The sequence below is a fragment of the Pseudopodoces humilis genome, chromosome 15, assembly GCF_049639895.1.
Source record: "Pseudopodoces humilis isolate 2021_Gansu_Grassland_sample_001 chromosome 15, ASM4963989v1, whole genome shotgun sequence".
In the NCBI taxonomy this organism is placed as follows: Eukaryota; Metazoa; Chordata; class Aves; order Passeriformes; family Paridae; genus Pseudopodoces; species Pseudopodoces humilis.
The window spans coordinates 3,988,327-4,006,887 of NC_142214.1; the positions used below are offsets into that span (position 1 = coordinate 3,988,327).

Below are 18,561 nucleotides of genomic sequence, written 5' to 3' on the forward strand. Positions count from 1 at the left end.
CATTTCATGCTCATGCACTGTCAGGCTCTGAAAAAAGAGATGAAGCAGTGGGCACCCTACTGCAATGGAAAGCAGAGACTATTGTTTTCTGTTTATCACACTGGAGTTTCAACCGTATGAATGGAGAAAGATCTTCACATTATTCTTGGCAAGTCACAGAAACCTGTCCAACACAGCTTCATTCCATATTACCCAAAATTCTAGAAACTGTGCATCATATAATGTACACTGATGTCTGGATCCTTGAATATTTCTGTTCTATTTCTTAATATTTGCCAAAACCTCAGCCCAAAGACAGCATTATGTGTTTCTACAAAAATATTCAATTACCCCAACCCATAATAAGACCATAGAAAAGAATTTGGATTTCTAGACTAAATTAAGTTGAAATTAGCAGACAAATCAATAACTACGACCACTCCTAAGAACTCTCATCGCTCTTAATTGTCACAGTTGGCCTAGACCTTACCACTGATACAGGATTTGCTGCAAGATCATGCTAGAGGAAGGACCTAACAGTTTAGTGTTCTGTGCAATAATTATTTTAATATGTAACTTGATTAATATTGCAATAGTCTTTGTCTTGAATGATTGTAAGAGAAAGAAAACTCAAAACAAAAGAGGAAAGAAAGTAGTAGGTATTAACTTTCCTGCTGTTTACTTGGGTATAATCCTTTCCTTCACAAAGTACAAGACCGTTAAGCATGAGAGTAATTCAAACACTCATCTCCACTTCTCTCACCATGCCCTGCATGAGCAGTAATCAGAAAGGTCAAGATTGGTCTGAAGTCTCTCACATTTAAAAGACTTCACAATTTGACCACGTAAAGAAAGGCTGCTGGATGTTTCAGCAACCACCATTTATGTCAGCACAGAGTATTGGTCACTCTAGGTAAGCCCAGAACTCCAACCACCAAGAGGAGGAACTCACGGGAGTAAATTTAAATGACTCAACACTTTCTGAACACCAAGAAAAATACCGAGATGGCTTCACTACTGTACCTATTAATTGGGAAGTCTTAGAAGAATTCTTTCCTGTTCAACTTGCAAGACCAACTTAATTCATAAAACAATTTGCTATCTACCATCTGTTGTCACATATCATTACTCAGGGCAAACTGCCCAGTGGAGAGATAAGAAAAACATCTGAATGAGCAGCTGGGTAAGATAAAGCCCTGAGCATGTGCAGACACAGAAAAGAAAAAGATATCCAAGTCCTTACTGCAGATTACCTTCAGCCAATCTGCCTGTGTTTGAGAGTCGGGAAATGCAGGCTACAGATTACAAGAGTTTCTAGATTCCTTGTTGATTCTAAAACCATCTACAAATGGTCTCTCAGCAGGTGCCCATCTCAGGAATCCTGACCTCAGTACCACTGTCCTACAGACTAAAACACCTTGGCCAAAAGCCATCAGGCTTAGGAAATTCAGCCACACAAAGAATGGCAGCTGGATGCTGTCCAGCACACTCTCCACTGACTTATCAAACACTATCAAGCCTAAGCACAAAGCCTCTATTTCTTTCTCTTCTTGTGGTGTCTGGATGCAGCCAATCAAAAAGACAGAGGAAAGTAGTCTAGGATTGTTCATTCCTTAATTATCATAGAACTCCTACCCAAAGGAGTACCAAAGGAGAACAGTTCTGCTCAAAGCCCTCACTGCAATTTAAATCCTGTTGTGGCACGTGTTTAATTTAGTAGTTTGTTAATTTACAGCTGTACAGTTTGTTCCCATTCCCCCAGAGTTGGTTTGCCCCCAAACTGTATCCTCCCCTACGCTGCCCCTGTTGTTACCCAACCCCTCATTCCCAAACCTTCCCTGCCTGTCACTGCAACCCCGCCCCTTCTTCCAGACCCTTCCCTGTCCATCCCACTGGGCCAATCCCTGATTGCCCCACTCCTCTGTCAATCCCTGACCCTCGGTGCCCCATTGGCCCATGTGACCCTTTCTCTCCTCCCCCCTTTCCTTACTGGTAATAAACCCTGCCTCATGCTCCACCCCTGTGGGTTAAAAATTTGTACCCACCCCCTGAAACCTCCCTGTATTTAATCCCGAGCAGAGAGGCCCTGGGGCTCATTGTCCCTGACCCCCTTGGATAGTAAATGTGTCCTGGAACCCAAACAGCGCCTCCTCCTCGTCTTTTGCCCCTTCCCTGCGCTGACAGCTTAACGTGCTGTAGGGCAGCAGCTCTAAGGTTCAGTCCTGCTGCTCAATTCAGGAGCTGCTCCCACCCTTGGCGTGGTGCCTCGGTGTGGTGAGCTGGCCTGGGACTCCAGCACCACGTCAAAATCCCTAATGGGTCCCAGAACCTTTTAATACAATTAGGAATCCCATGTCCTTCTTCAGTCTCCTATAACTCTGCTAAAATATATTTAGACCTTATGTATTACTTACACAAATATTCGGGCACGAAGACTTGGTGCAAATCCTCTTCAGCAAGGTGGTCTCAACCTTCCTTTTGAAAAGAATTTGAGGGGATAATGACGAGTATACAAAGACAGATGTGAACTGATTTAAATCAATCCTATTGCTGGAAGGTACAGAAAGAAATGAAGCCTCCCCATCCATGAAGTGTTTATGAAAACATTCCACCAGCAATTTACGTCTGTGTCAGACAAATGGAAGCAGTGTCAGAACTTGCATTCTTTATGCTAAACCATCCAAAAACAACACAGAAAAGCCAGATTATCTGCCCCAGTCAGCATTTTAATTTTTTAAAACTCATTTGTGTGAGGTTTTTCATCCTTCTTAAATCCCCGTGACATATGCCTAAGCACTTACAAAAAGATTATTTTGACATCCTTGCTTTTGGCTTCTTTGGGGGAGGGGTACCTACCTTGGTAAAAGTGTTTCACACCTTCCTGGGGAAGTTATGTTCCTCAGACTGTATCAGTAAACCTGTGACAGACACGGGGCACAAGAATGACACACAGGCAGGGAAGCTAAGGTTCCTTGAAGAACAAGGCAGATGTTGGAAGATGTCTTGGGGAATGTGGAAGGTACTGGTTACCTACATACAGCATCCTATGAATCCATACACTCTCACGCATGAATACTTTAACACATTTATAAAGGAATTCATACATTCTCATAGAGAAATACCTGAAATTTCAGTTAAATCTCTAGAATATTCTTATTTTATTCGTTAGCCGCACTTTAATCACGTATAGAAAGTACAGTAATAATTGAGTAAAGAGAAAACAAGAACAAACACATTACGAAGCTCTCAGGGCTATCACCTGGTATGAGTTGGTTTCTTCACTTCATACACACTGATAGTTTGGGCCCAATGTGGGAATGGGCCTTAAGCAGGAGGATCTGCTTATAAAGGCATAACTTGCAAAAACCAGAATTAATAGGAAAAAGAAACTGAGCAAGCTGGGCTGTAAACTCTTGAAGAAATCAAGGCATGATTATTTCATATAAATATCCTTAAAATACACATTTATGATAGCTTAAATATCTAAATTTAAAGGATTTTACTTAAAGGGAAACTCCACAAACAATACACAGGACACTGAAGAGATGAGCACCCTCTTCACTTGGACACTTGCACTTCTATATTAAAATGCAAAGCTTTAAGTTTCTTTAACCAGCAGTTAAGTATTTAAAAAAGAGAGACTGAGGTATGTGAAGTATTTAACAGGCTCAGGACATCTACCAGTACAAGGACAAGCACTCTGATAAAAAACAAACTACAAATAAACATATTCCGTCTTTCAAACCATTCTATTACTAAAGCCAAACACAGAGACATTTGCACTCATTGTTTATGAGAACCAGAAGAGAAAGTACTAAGTTAATAATAACAATAATAATATAGAATTGAAAGTTAATATGGAAAATTATGGGCAAAGATCAGACAGAAATCCTCTTACGAAAAACCGCAATAGAACAGGACTAGAAATAGCACAGCAAGCCTTGATTATTGCTTTTTGAACATATACACAAATTTATCTTGTACTGCTATAGTACTTTCAGCAGTTTCATTGTCAGGTCCCATTTTCTGCTTCCTCCGTTCTCCCCTTCTCCTGATTCAAAACCATCCCTTTAACACATCATTCCTAATTAGATGATTAGTGCTTGGAAGGGCAGGAGATAAGTCATTTGCATAATTTAATCATAAAAAGAAGTTAAAGATACAGATTTTGCTGTTCGTTTGTACAATTATCTTCACCAGCCTGGGGGGCTGAGATATTAATGTGATTAAACAGTATTTCTGCAAACAGGCAACTGTGTGTCCTCTATTAAAGCAGAGCTGGAGGCAAATGAAAAATTAATTTTAGAAGACAATCAATTTTATTCTACATGACTGTAATAAATAACAGCCCATCTGCAGACAAGTCATTAGGCCCTGGGAGGCTACACGTGTCACAAAGTCTAAATGACACACAAGGCCGAATTTTCTACCAAAACCAGAGTCATAAATAGCCCACCAATGGCCATTCCCCTTCAGAGATGCAAAGGATTTCCCAGAAAAGCCAGGTGCACCTGTGAATTACTAATCACCAACCACCATTTGGGCTTGTACAGCATTCACACAAATACAGGGGCTTGGTGCTTTGCCCTTCATGATGTTTTCAGTCTTTCCTGAATTCTGCAAGAGTAAATCAAGATTTGGCTAAATAGCCAGGATGCTACCTATGATGCCATAACCTTTATAAAATCTATGTGCTAATTACATACATAATAATTAACAGTTTACTACTTTTTAAACTGTTAAGGTCCATGAAATTATTTTTCACTATTCCATACATGCAGTCACCTCAACTTAGAATATTAAAATCCACTCCCCAATTAAAAATAACCTAGTCTCAAATACATGAAATATGATTATGCTCCAAGTAAGGATTTCTGAATATCAGCAACGTACAATATATGCACAGCAACAAGTTTCCAGTATTCCCTATACTAAAATGGTTTGTATTTATCACCACTGGTAAACAATGGAAAAATATTCCTATTCACCCTGTAATCCCTGATTCTTGACAAGTGTTTACCAGGTAATGCAAATAAACATCTCTTGACTCTCACTGTTCCTGGCCCATGTAGTGCCTTCCATCACAGAAATGCAGATACACAGATCTTCACTGGAAAGGTTTGGGGCTCTACTATGCACTTTCTCTATAAAAATATATGGACTTAATTAATAAAAATCTATCCAAACATGAGATTCACTAAATACACAGGGGATACAACTGATGTCTCAAGGATTGTTTCATTATTGCACTTGCAAATTTGCATGAAATGTTTCCTGATGTGGCCCTCAAATTAAACTTACATATTAATTCATGGCTATGCATGGAGGTTTGGATGCTTTCTATGCTACTGATCCAAAAATCAGTGAAAACACTTCGAAGAGTGGTTCTATAATGGTTCCACTGCAGGATTTCACCTGCAGTGAGTCAAAAAGACAAAGCAAAGCAATCTCCTCCTCCACGAGACATCCAAAGCCTTTGTGTTTATTCTGTCTCCTCTGCAGTCCTACACAGAAAGCACTGGCTGGGCCAGGACATTATGAAAAACCAACAGTAAAAGAAAGGAACTTTCAAATTTTGCCCACAGTCATAAAACCAAACTAAGCAATCAACCTAAACACTTAAAAATACTCTTTGCTCATCTACTGTGTGTAAACTTGTTTCCTTTCACTCAAATTCTCATAGCACTAGATACTACAGGGGATTATTCTGGAAACAGAAGAGCGAACAACAGCATCAAAAAAATCCAAACAAACACCAATGGTCAAGAAAATCTTTAACTTCTTGAGCTTAAAAGACTCTTTTAAAGTTTTTAAGACAACTCAGTAGCCAACACAGCAATGAAACCCGCGAGTGGTGTCTGCTGCTTGTGCATTGAGTTATTGCATTGTTTTTGTGAATGACAGGTCAATCTAGATGAGGAAGAAAGATGAAGCTGTGTGGCCACAAGAACCTGAAGATGTCAAAGAGAAATTCTGTGACAGCCAAGGATGGGGGAAAATGATCACCACAGAACAGGCACGTTCAGACCCTAATATAACACACTACTTAAATGAAATGCAGACCTGGTAGAATAATCCCCTTACATAGCTGGCTTACATGTGAGACTAAGCAGCAGAGATGCTCATCCCAGCCAGGCATTTAATTTGTTAATAGCTAAATTTCATTAAAAAACAACAAAAAAAAGGCATTTATACTATCAGAAACATCATGTGAATGAATAAAAAGTACTCATTAAGAGTTTCTATCCAGATCAGAATATACCAGTGTTAATAACTCACTTAACTGACCTTCCCTCAGTGAACACAAGTCCTTAAACACTGCTTTAAAAGTCTAATGCCATAATCTGAACTACTCTATTGCACTCTCTGCATTACTTGAGAAAGATGATTAAAATTAATGTCTCACCGGTATTTTTTGTTTTGCTTCCACACCAACATGAATAGAGATTCTTTCCTTTAAGAATGAATAACTAAGATGAAGCAGTTTATTACAGGGCTGTGATTGTGGGGTGGGAGAGGGACATGCAAACTAAATTTTGAAGAAAGCATATCAAAAAAGGGCAGGGTAAGTGGATGACCAGAAATCCTCTAGTTAGTTAACCCTCATGTTAACATGCAAGAGAAAAGTCATTCATGAAATTGCAAGACAGAAACATTTGTAAGCTCCAGCAAGAAGAGATTTGTTTGAACCGTAAGTCAGTTGTGTAGCCAATAAAGCAATTCATAAAACCAGAGCAGAAAGAAGTGATGGTGATGCTGGTTCTGAGACAAGAGATGTCAGCTCATACAACAGCAGGATCAATTAATGCTCTTCAACACTGCTGACCACGAGAACAAGTGAGGTTTGTAGTGTGTCACAGCAACAATTCTGGCCAAACCCTTGCTGAGGGCTCCTGCAAGAGGCACTGTGGCTGTTGAGAGCAGCACATCAGCACCCAGGCACACACCTGGAATGCAGCAGGGGAGCAGAAGGTGCAGACAGCCTGTACTGAGCTCTCTGCAAACAGCCAGCCTGGGAGAACATAAAAATCATTTTGTAATGGCAGGATGCTCAACTCAAGGGATTTTGGTAAGTCACCTATTAGATACATGAATTTTCATATCAAAATACCCAACAAATAAAGCCTTACAAGCCAAAAGAGTCCCCAAACCTCCAAATACATCTTTCAGCAACAAGCTCGTACAACAGAGGGAACAGAACACCGAGTTCATTACCCTGGGTCCTGTTTCAGTATCCATATTCTGCTCCTGTCTACCTGCCAGTATTCTACCACCTTGCTCTGCTCTGGATTTTTATTGTTGGTTTTGGGAGTTTTTGTGTGTTTGGGGAGGGGGTTTCAGTTTTTCTTGTTTAGACATGTATTTCAAGTCTCACTAGAAAGACTCAACATTTTTCCTGCTTTTCTATTTTCAGTATTATCTCAGCAACTTTTTAGAAAATTGCTCTCCTTCAGCACACAACAACATTTAAAAGTATGAGGAGAAGAGGAGGCAGCTGCAGACACCTGCAGCCCTGAAGAGAGATGCCTTCATCAGCCTCACAGAAAACAACAGGGATAACATTTCACAGACACAGGACATTCTCTGATTAACTGTTATCAAAACAGACTAATAGCTAGCATGTAAAACTTGCACTAGGCAAAAACAACCACCACACATGTAAGAAAAAGCATAATGCATAATATTTTAAACATGCTGATTAGACATTCTAAATGAAGCTCAAAATATTTTTTCTTTCAACTAGCTTTATCTTCTTAATTAGCAACTCTTAAGTTACTGTAACATACAAGTAACTAAATCCCCCTACTGGCACAGCCTCTGTGACAGGAGCATTCTTTACAGCCACCTTAATTTTTTAATTTCAGATATACAAATATTCTTCTCTAGAGATGGTGGGGAATAGGACAAGTCAGTTCCTCAGCACAGAGACAGGATTTCAGGAAATCATTTGTGAGACAGAGGTGGCACAAGATGATATGGTTGGTTCCCAGGAAGGACAAACACAACAGCAGAGTGTCTGTACTGACCTGCCTGAGTGACTCCTCTGCAGGGCAATGACCCCAGCAGTGGCTGCCTGTGACATCTACTCCCAACTCCCATGGAATCCAGCCATGCCAATAAAACCTTCCTTCCACAGCACAGTTATTTCTACTCTGCAAGTACGTTGCTCAGAAAGGCTAAGTCTCAATCCTTGCAAACACTCACAATCTAACTGGAGACAGCTCAGGACAACCAACTCCAGTTAACCCTGCTGAGACAGAGGAACTGGTCTAGACCACAGAATCCCAGAATGGTTTGGGTTGGAAGGGACCTTAAAGCTCATTCCACCCCCTGCTATGGGCAGGGACACCTTCCACTAGCCCAGGTTGCTCCAAGCCCTGTCCAGCCTGCCCTTGGCCACTTCCAGGGATCCAGAGACAGCCACAGCTTCTCTGGGCAGCCAGCACCCTGAACTTGGGCCTTCTCCAGCTCCACAAGGTTTGCCCAGTCCCACTTATGCAGCCTGTCCAGGTCCTTCTGGATCCATCCCTTCCATCCAGCGTGGGACCACCTCACCCAGCCTGGGGCTGCTGCTGAGGGCTCCATACCCTGTCCCTAATGGCTCCATCCCCCTGTCCCTGTCCCCAGGGGCTCCATCCCCCTGTCCCCCGAGTTAAAGAGCACCCGTGCCAATCCCAACCCTGGAACTCCACTGCTCACTGGGCACCACACAGATATCCAGCAGCTGATTGCAGCTCTGAGCACGACCATCCAGCCAGTTCCTCATCCATGGTCCATCCATCCAGTCCACATCACTCCAGGTTAGAGACAAGAATAGCCATAATCTGAAAAAGCACAAAGATGACCTCAAGAGGACCCTACTAACCTCAACAATTCTGTGATTCTGCAAAATACATTAGATTTGGAACTGTATACACAGCGTGAAGTAATTCTGATGAACGTTTTAAAATAAAAAATGTTCTGTTTTAATTCCACTGTCCATTCAGGCTTGAAAACAGGAAAGAAAAAAGTCTTGGTGTTTTGCAGATTTAAAATACCACGAGGGCATCCCAGGCTAAAAGTTCTCTTGCCACAGACTGGACAGAATTGAACTGCATGCTGAGAATGTTACTCACTTACAGGGCTATGACAAGAATAAAAAAAGCCTAAAGACTTTAACTGAGGACTCCAAGATAGCCCACATGGCCTTGTAATTTTATTTAGCAATTTTAGTTCATGCCCATAGCAAATGGAATTAAAACTCAATTTCTGGATTATTCTGAATTCTCCCTCGCCAAAAAATCAAGGTTGATTTCCACAGTTGAGAGAGCTTTGGAAAAATCCAGAAGTTTAGTTAAAATCGCATCATACATAAATTTGTGTGTATGTAAACATTTTATCAATGAATATGTGTAATTTTATAAAATCCAATATTAAATGTAACTCCCACTTTAACTTTCAGGGGAGCTGAAATGCGTTATCTAATAGAATATGAAAACTCTGATCACAGGAGCCTATGGAAGTGAGGAAGACTAAGAACAGTACATGCAAAATGCTGCTGAAAAACAGCCCCTGAGATTCCTTCAAAGAAAAATCAGAGCTACCTCTGCTCAAAATACTGTCATCCTACCAGAGACAGAAAGGATGCGGGGGTGGCATTCAGAGGAGGCAGCACAACCTCCTGGCATGAAGCTCATTTCTGTCTCCGAGCACAGGAAACCCTCAAGTCTTACAAGCTGTATCAGGTTGAGTCTTGAACAGAATAACTGCAAGTGCACTGGTGATGCCCATTTCACATTGTCACATTTGGTGACACATTTCAGTACATTTCAGTCATAAACAGACTGGACTTACTTTTAGACCAAATAAATAGGTAACATCTTGGTTATACAAACATACTTTTCACCCAAAGCCCCTGAAGTAGTTTTTCATCTGTTTTACAGAAGGAGAACAATCAAGAAACTCTAAAATCATTGCAGGAGATGATCTCGAAATTCTAGATCTACCCTACACTTTGTAGATCACTCACAACTACAGCCAGTGTTAAGGGCAACTGAACCATTTAACTGAAATGGAAAAGTATTTCAAAATATTTAAGACTTCACCTGATTCACTGATACATCACAGAAGGCACCCAGCTCAAGAAGGAGAGTAAACTAGCTGACTTGTTGGGAAAAATGTGAAGGAACATACATTGAGGATCTTTTTACTACTTACATTCCTATAAAATACATTTCAATACTTCAGTGACTATATGCCAAATTCTTAACTAATACTGTCACTGGAAACCTTCAATTAATGACAATATTAATGGAGCTTTATGTAGCATAGATAATAGTGCACATGCATAATATAGCAAAATACGTCAAGTTTTACACATCAGTTGTAAAAAGCCTCTTAATAAAGAATAATCTAATAAAAGCTCTGTTTGTTAGGGCATTACCATACTTTTTAGTGTAAGAAAAAAAGAGTCTCCTTCTTAAATAACTACTAAATGCTTGAGATTCTAACATATTGCTGCAAGCTATAATGGTTATAACTGTTAATCCAATACACCTTTTATACAAACCCATAAACACACGAGTGGAAAAATAGCACAGATGTTCATCTCTAATGCAATTTCCATTCAATTTCCTAAGTGCAGTCCCTGTGTGCAAACTAGCTTAACGTTATGTTTAGCTTGCAAATTCTTTTAATAAATAATGAATGCAATAAAACTGGTAGATCAATGGCAAGCTGAGAAATCATAAAAAAGCCTTTTGTGCTCATGCTGTTGCCGATTACAAACTTTAATCCAGCTACAGATCAATAGTACTTTTTCTTTTTAACCCATCCCACAGATAGCAGACGGAGTGGATGTAGGTTAAATGCCAGTACCAGATATCAATTTCCAGAAACTTGATAACATCAGGCACAATTGCAATCGAACATTTTATACCTTATAATAGGAGCAATATACACTGCTAAACATCACACTTTAAACTGCTGCACAGTAATAAAGGGAGCACATTAATTGGGTTTGGTTCTTACTTTCTGGAGAAGTGATATTTGTGAGTGAGTCACGAAAGGCTCTGACATAATCTATTTTAACGAGCAAAATAGGCTCAGTGGGTCAAGATGTACTGACAAGGAAATATAATCTCCCCACGCCTGCTAGTGACAATAAACTTTACACACACAAAACAACGCCACGGCTGCGCCACCAAAAACTAAAGGCGAGCAAAGAAACGTCTGCTTTACAGGATTCGGATATTGGAACCTTCTGGGGCAGGTATCAAAGTACATTAGTTAATAGGTATCGGTGTTTCTTCCAGGTTGTAGAAGGGAGGGAGAGGGGGAACCCTATTACCGAGTCACTTTGGATAACCCTGTTTTACCAAGAGGGAACAAAGATCAAAAGCTTGTAGCCCTGAGGGACAGTTCTAATATCAAGCAGGATAAATCTAAATCACTAAGAATCATTACTAACTAACATAGTTGTGCTTGGGAATGCAGGTTTAATCGGAACATATAAAAACCTTGCCTTGGCTTACACCAAAGGAACACAACCCAGACAGCAGAAATTCCGAAGTAGCCTCATTACGTTTGGGTTTGATATTAGTACTGTGTATGCAAATAATCATTAAAATCACACATTTCCATACACCTTCAGGTTTTATTACACTGATAATCACACAACAAACTTACAAAAGCAATCAGCTGGGAACTTTCCGTGTATTTTAAAGCAAGGATTTGGATAATTTTGTTCGTAACTTCAGAAAATTCGTAATTCCCACCTTTGGAAAGGCACAAAAGAGATTCAAGATCCTATGTTCAGCAAATAAGAGATCAGACCCAAAACCACAGTAACACATAATTCTTTCAAAAGCAGGGTTCAGTATGTCCCACCTCTGATGAGAAGGTCTCAGATCCTAGAAACATTTTTAAGTTCTTTGCCCTTGTTCTGGCAAAAGGCCCCTGGCATGAAAGGGAAGTTCACCTCGGCAAAGTCAAAACAGAGACTTTACAGCCCAGATTTCAACACTTTTTTAATACTAATGCTGACAAACAGCCCTTACAAAACACCAATTCCAGCCTGAAAGCAGTGAAATAAACAAGACAATTCTTTAAAACATCTCATGAGGCTCATCTGAAATATTTACTGCAAAATTACTAAGGTCAGTAAGAGACCAGTTTCTCACTCTAAGGCCACTGCCATACAATAAAACATGATTCTTTAATTCAGTGGGTTTTACTGTGATCCTAAGTCCTACCAAAGTTGATTTTCCCTGCCTTTGAAACCAGTGCACAAACAAGAGGCTGCTGCATGTGCAGCCACAGCCCCAGTGTGAGAATAATTCCCCATCTGCAGAGCTGGTCCCTTCTGGAGGCTTTCGGAGCATAATGCTATTGCCACACATTGATATATTGGTGAGAGAAAGGCAAATATAACAATGCTAAAGCTTAAACTCATTTGAATAAACTGTGAATTTCTATTACATATATTGTTTCCTTTATCAAATTGGAACTACTGGAGCAAGAACACCAAGAATGCCAACATAAATCTAGATCCGTTACAGCCAGTTTCTCCGATTTATTCTCAGAAGCCTTAAAGACAAAAAGTCAAAGTTCTTCTGTGTCAAGGAAAGATTAGGAAAAGGAACATTCCTGATAATTATTTAAATGAAAATAAAAGCATCACAGAGAGAAATCAGGTTTAACAAAATGACTGCACGAAGTACTATTTTATCCTCTAAAGAAAAACAAAGATGACCACGAGTGGTTTAGTAAACACCAAGGAATAAAAGCTGTGCATAGCCTACGTGGGAAACAGATCTTCATTATTCATGGCAGAGTACTTTGCACTATCTTTTTTTCAGAATTTAAAACCTTTCCACAAAGACACGTTCCAGCCTTTTATGGTTTGTGTTCCACAGGTTCTGTCCAAGATAATGGATACCAGACTACACTGACCCAAAATTAACGGTGATCAACAACTTCTCCAACATATCTGGCTCTACATGGGGAGCAGTAGCAGAAACATAATAAACAACTATTTTAAATCTAACAGATGTTGAATCCAGACATACTTAACTTTAAAAGAAAATTCTTAATGAGGTAAAAAAAGAAAAAGAGAAAAAAGCCTTACTTCAGCCTGTAATCAATTTGGACACAATTATATTCTATTTATAGCAATACTTTTAACATGTTCTAGTCTTATATTATTTATTCCTATCATTCCTATTACAATGAAATATTAATGTTGAGAAAGTGGTTACTCTATTAAGGAGCTATCCTATGTTTAGATTTTAATATTGATCTCCACTATTTGGGAATAATTAATCATTCTGTAAGAGTCTGCATTTGCCTGTGTTATAATACGATCAGAAGTTTAGCATCTTCCCCCACAACAACGCCAGGATTAAATTTATATTTTGACCTATTCCTAAAGGCAATTTAGTTATTCCAACAGAAGGGGGAAAAGGGGATACCGCCACTTTAAAAGCTTCAATCTCTTTGACATTGCTGGCAGTGTATGGGAACATTAATGCATCTGTCATGATAACAAGCTAAGAATAACATCTAGACATCAAACCGAGCAGAGAATCCATCTGAAGTGATTCATTCAGATCTGTCTCATTGATTTATTAAACACAGGGCAACATCTGCAGCCTCACAGAGCCGCTTGGCGAAATTAATGCAAGATCAATTCAAATGGAAAAAAGTGCAAAAGAGATAAATCAAAACACAATTTGCATGCAGTTCCACAATCAGGCTTATTGGGTGCAAATGCTCAATTTTCCTCCCAAAGCAAATGAGTTTAAATGTTGTTTTATCTTTGTAGAATTGTGTGATTTGAAGTGACAGTGAAGAGTTCTGCAGGTTGAAATGGTGAAAAGAAAAAAAGGAGAAGAAATGCTTGCAAAGACCTTTTGAATATGCAACAAGAATATCATTAATACCTAATTGTTTAGCTTTTTTGTCTTTGCTACAAAAACACAGTATTTTTCAGTTGTAGAAGTCTCAGTAGAAAATTACATATGTATTATGCATATACACATGCAGGAATCATACAAATACTCCATTTTGGAGGAAAAGCATGTTACACTTCAAATGGGGAGCTCTAGTGCTGTGAAGAAAGAAGGGAATTTTAATCAAGGGTTCTCCAGATTAGATATGCATCTGATGAAAATATTCAAGTATTTTAGGAGTTTTGAACAGGCACAGACTTTAAAGATACCCAAAAAGAAAGAGGGATTTTTCCAAAAGCATAACTACACCGCTCAGAAAGTGGGAGAATTCCTTTCTCCATCTCCAGCAGACTCCACTTTGCCAGCGATCTGTGAGTGTTTGAAGTGAGCCTCCTCTTCAAGGAAGAGAAGAAAACTGAAAAACAGATCTCTATTTAAAAATGCTAACACCTCCAAAATCCATAAATTTGGCTGAGTCTGAATGTAGGCTAAATACCCACTTAGAGAAAGAAGTTTATGGACAATCAGATGTCCACATTTCCTATCAATATACAGGAAGCTGTGTGCAGTGCTACATGGCTGGATTGCTTTAATTATAATCTTGACATCAGTCTCCTAATAAAAGACAGAGTACTGCTGACTATAGGGTAGCTTTTAATAGTCAACATGACTAGACCCTCATTATCTCATAAAATTAAATGTCTGCATTTACTGCTTAAATTAATTTCTAAAGCCTTTTATTGTTTGTGAATAGCTGAAGTAATACAAAATATTAGCTTAACCGATTACTTTAAATCATGAAAAATATGCCATGTACTGAAATGCTCTTTTCTGCAAAGTATTCTGACCATTCACTAAATAATCCAGACCAACACTATGCTTTTTTCAATGGCCAATAGCATCCATCAAATACAGAACCGTGTGGAAGAGGTTGTGATCATACTCACACAATCCTGGTTTTCAGGACTGACATGTACTATCATAAGCATGTTCTTACTACAGTTTTAAATTTCCTTTTAAAAACAAGTCCTCATTATAGTTCTGTGTTGTTTGGGGTTTTTTTTAATTAAGTAAATGTTATCCTTTACTACTAAATTTAAGCAATCCTCCATAATTTAAGTAATATTCTAAGGTATTGCCCATCAGGAGCTAGATTTTGTCAGTATGTTGTACTCACTTGACAGTGGGACCTGCAATGAAATGAGCAGTTAGTTTATTTCACAAACCTTGCCTTGCAAATTAGACTTGCATGCTGCTGGCTAACAAGAATCATTTTAGGAACATTCTGTAAACATGAGAATGAAAATCTAAACAGTGCATGTGAACGTATTACAGAAATAGACAGGTCAAAGCTGCTGGACAGAGTAACTCCTGCTACAGAACGCAAACACCAAAAAACTTTCGCCCACGGGTGTGTTTCTCTGCAGCTCTTACGAGCTCTGTAGACAAACTGAACTTAAAAAATGCAATAGAGTAAGCAGGAGAAATAGAATTTTTTTTTCCAGTTATATATAATTGATGGTATGCATTCCAATTAAAAAAGTATCTAAAAGTGCACACCAATGTAAGAGATGCTGTTACAAGTCAATGACCAGTGAAAATAATGATACCCAGCATTTCTTACTGCTTTTTTCTGGCAGCTCTTGAGTTTACTGCAGCATTTCTACAGTATTCCAATAAATATATAAATAGCTATCAATTAAAAAAAATATTAACTAGTAAAGCAATGCACAGTATTCTGAGTTGAGAGCAGTAATTTTAAAAGATCACACATTTTCAAGCCTTTATTTTCCAAATAAAAACTGTGAGCATGTCTTTTAACAGTTCTACTGTACTTAATTTGTTTGATAATGTGCACAGCAATGCTTCCCAGGTTACTTCACAGCAAACAAAAATAATTAAGATTACTCATGTATTTAACTATTTTTACCCAACATTCTCTCCGGTAAGTATGGACTGTTCAAGGGAAATAATGATCTGTAAATAAAATGAGGTATTAAGCATTTAATTAGCATGACAGAATATAATTAACATTAAGTTACAATCCTTGAGCAAAGTTTCAGGTGTGCTGATAACGCTCCTCATGCGTTACACCTGAAACCACAAATGCAAAACACCTTGATGTGAGCAGGTTCTTCCAACCAGTGGCATCTTCGCGAGGCATAAAGAAATGAAATGTACAGGAATCTGCTGTTCTTTAACAGATAAAAAACACGACGTTTTCACAGCAGGGTGGGGAGAGTTAAAGCACATTCAACACGTGTGAGTCTGAGCTGAGAGCTCTGCCCTGCGGGAGCCCCCTGGCACTGCCCAGCCTTATCCCCAGCCTTTCCCCAGGGCTCTGTTCCTCTCCCTGCTCCTCTCAGCCCCTCCTGGAGCATCACTTGGCTCCTCACCTTCAGCTCCCCAATGCGCCCTTCCCACTGCTCCCTGCACTACCCATTCCCCAGCACGCCCCTCAGTCTTTGTCGAAGAGGGAAAAAAAAAAAAAGTTGGGAAATACAAGTTTTAAACATTTAACACTCCATCATTTCGAGATTTTAAATCGCTGGTTGTAAGAGAGCAGAAATCATTAGACTGCAGCTACAGGCTTCATTATCAAATCAGATCCTGTATTTTCCTAATAAAAAAACTTTGGCACGGTCACAGAAATTAACGAGATGCATTTCTTTAACCATCAACTTTCATGCTAGTCGAGTCTCAGAAACATTTCACAGAAGCATTTACATGTTAAATGTGCCCCTTAGTAATCTAATGTATTTGAATATAATTAATGTAAGTCTCAGACCTTGCTTCCAAACCCATCACTTTAATAAAGCAGTGGGTGTGATGTCATCGAGGTGCCTGACATTGAAATAGGCAGCGGGAGAAGGAGCTACAGAACCAGAACGAGAGCAAGAAAAAAAGCACATAGTCCATATTAACAGATCTAGGAATTAAGCGCATCTCTAAACTGTCACCTGTAATAAAAAGTGATTTGGAACAAAGCAAATATTGCACTCAAGAATGACGCCTGGTCTGCTTCTGCTTCAGCAGCGAGTGCAGGATCAGGCCCCGCACTGGCACGAAATTAAGTTATTAAAAATAAAACCCCCGTTCAGTGCTAAGCAGGTCGAAGCAGCGACACAAAGCCCACAGTCACTGAACGCTGGCGCTGCAAGTCGGATATCGCACCCAAAGCTCGCTGAAGCGTCTGTAAAGAAAGTTTGCTGCCACAGAAAGCAGCAGCACGCTGACATGGAAATGTTTCTGGAGACGTCCCTCACCAACTGCTGAAGCAGGGAATGGCATCTCCAAAGTCCCTGCCTTACACCCTGCCCCACGGCACCAGTGTTCCTGCCGAGCCCCGAGAGGGTTTTGTGTTTATTTAGATCATTATCATTTCTAAAGGCAGCAGCCATGAGGTCACAAACCAGGATTATAACCCCGAGTATGCAGGAGCCAGCGGGGATCCGGGGGCTCGCTGACCGAAGCCGGGCAGGGGCTGCGGCCGCTCCGGAGCTGCGGGAGCGGAGCCGCTCCGGGGGCACCGGGACCCGCAGCCCCCGCCCGGGCACCCGGCTGGCACCGCCCGCGGGAGCACAGCCGCGGGTCCCAGCGGGACAAAAATAACGGGAGAAAACTTTTGGGGATTCGGGTCGGTTTGCTGTTTTGTTTTTGTTTGTTTTAAAGAGCGTTTTCGGGAACTATCGGCTTTCCCTGTTTGGAGAAAAGTTTGGAGACCGGCGCTGGTGCCGCTCCGCTGCCCGGCGGTCCCGGCCATGGCGGGGGCCGATGGAAGCAGGGAAAGTTTTCCGTGCCGGCACCGCCGCACCCAAGCCCCGCTCAGCCCCTCGGTGCCCCCCACGCCCCCCTGCCCCGGGAACCGCGCCCCCGCCCCCGGCTGCGCTCCCCGCGGGCCGGCCGGGGGCGAGAGCGGAGCCTGCGCTCACCTCGCGTTGGTGCAGTCGTTGTACAAAGTTTCGAAGTCCTTCCTGGTGATGAGCTTGCAGCGATTGACGCCGGGCTGGATGGCCCCCAGCCCGCGCAGGATGCGGACCTGCTCCACCGTGCACACCACGGGCGATATATCCAGCCGCTTCAGCTTGGTGTAGACCGTGTGCAGCCCTCCCACCAGGTGCTTCAGGAAGAGATCAAAGACCTGCGGCAGGCAGATCAGCTCCTGCCCCTCCACGAGGAACGAGGCCACCTTCACCCCGTGCAGGTCGACCATCTTACACTCGTTACCGCCGCCGCCGCCGCCGCCCGCGCCGGCCCCGCCGCCACCGGCCGAGAGGAAAGTGTTGACGAGGCTGTTGGTGAGGCGCGGGGCCTCCGCGGGGCTGGAGTACAGCGGGTCCGCCCGGAACAAACCCGCCGAGCCCCCCGCGCCGCCGCCGCTGGAAGTTGCGGCGATGAGGGGCGGTGCGGACACCGCCATGGCCGGCGCGGCTCCCCGCGGCTGCCTCAGCCCCGCGCCGCGCTCCGTGCGCTGCCGCCGGACCGCCGCGCTCCCGCCGCCCGCACGCAGCGCCCAGACCCCTCCCCAGCGCCGCCGGGGGAGAGTGACGGCGCCCTCCAGCCAATGCGCCCCGCCCGCCGCCAGCGCCGCCGCCGCGAGTGGCTGCGGGCGCGGGCGGGGCGGGGCAGCGCCGGCCGCGCACCTGGGGCG

At 41.7% G+C, this 18,561-nt stretch overlaps 1 protein-coding gene across 5 annotated transcripts in view; it reads right to left on the reverse strand.

Annotated features, from left to right (window-relative positions):
- The window catches only part of DACH2 (dachshund family transcription factor 2), a 245,733-nt gene extending 227,403 nt beyond the window's left edge, over positions 1–18,330 (reverse strand). For all 5 annotated transcript variants that reach the window (XM_014255252.2, XM_088062631.1, XM_088062630.1 and 2 more), the window contains exon 1: positions 17,843–18,330. In XM_014255252.2, coding sequence (XP_014110727.2) covers positions 17,843–18,330 — 488 coding nt within the window. The remainder of the gene's footprint in view (positions 1–17,842) is intronic.
- Positions 18,331–18,561: the final 231 nt, after the last annotated feature.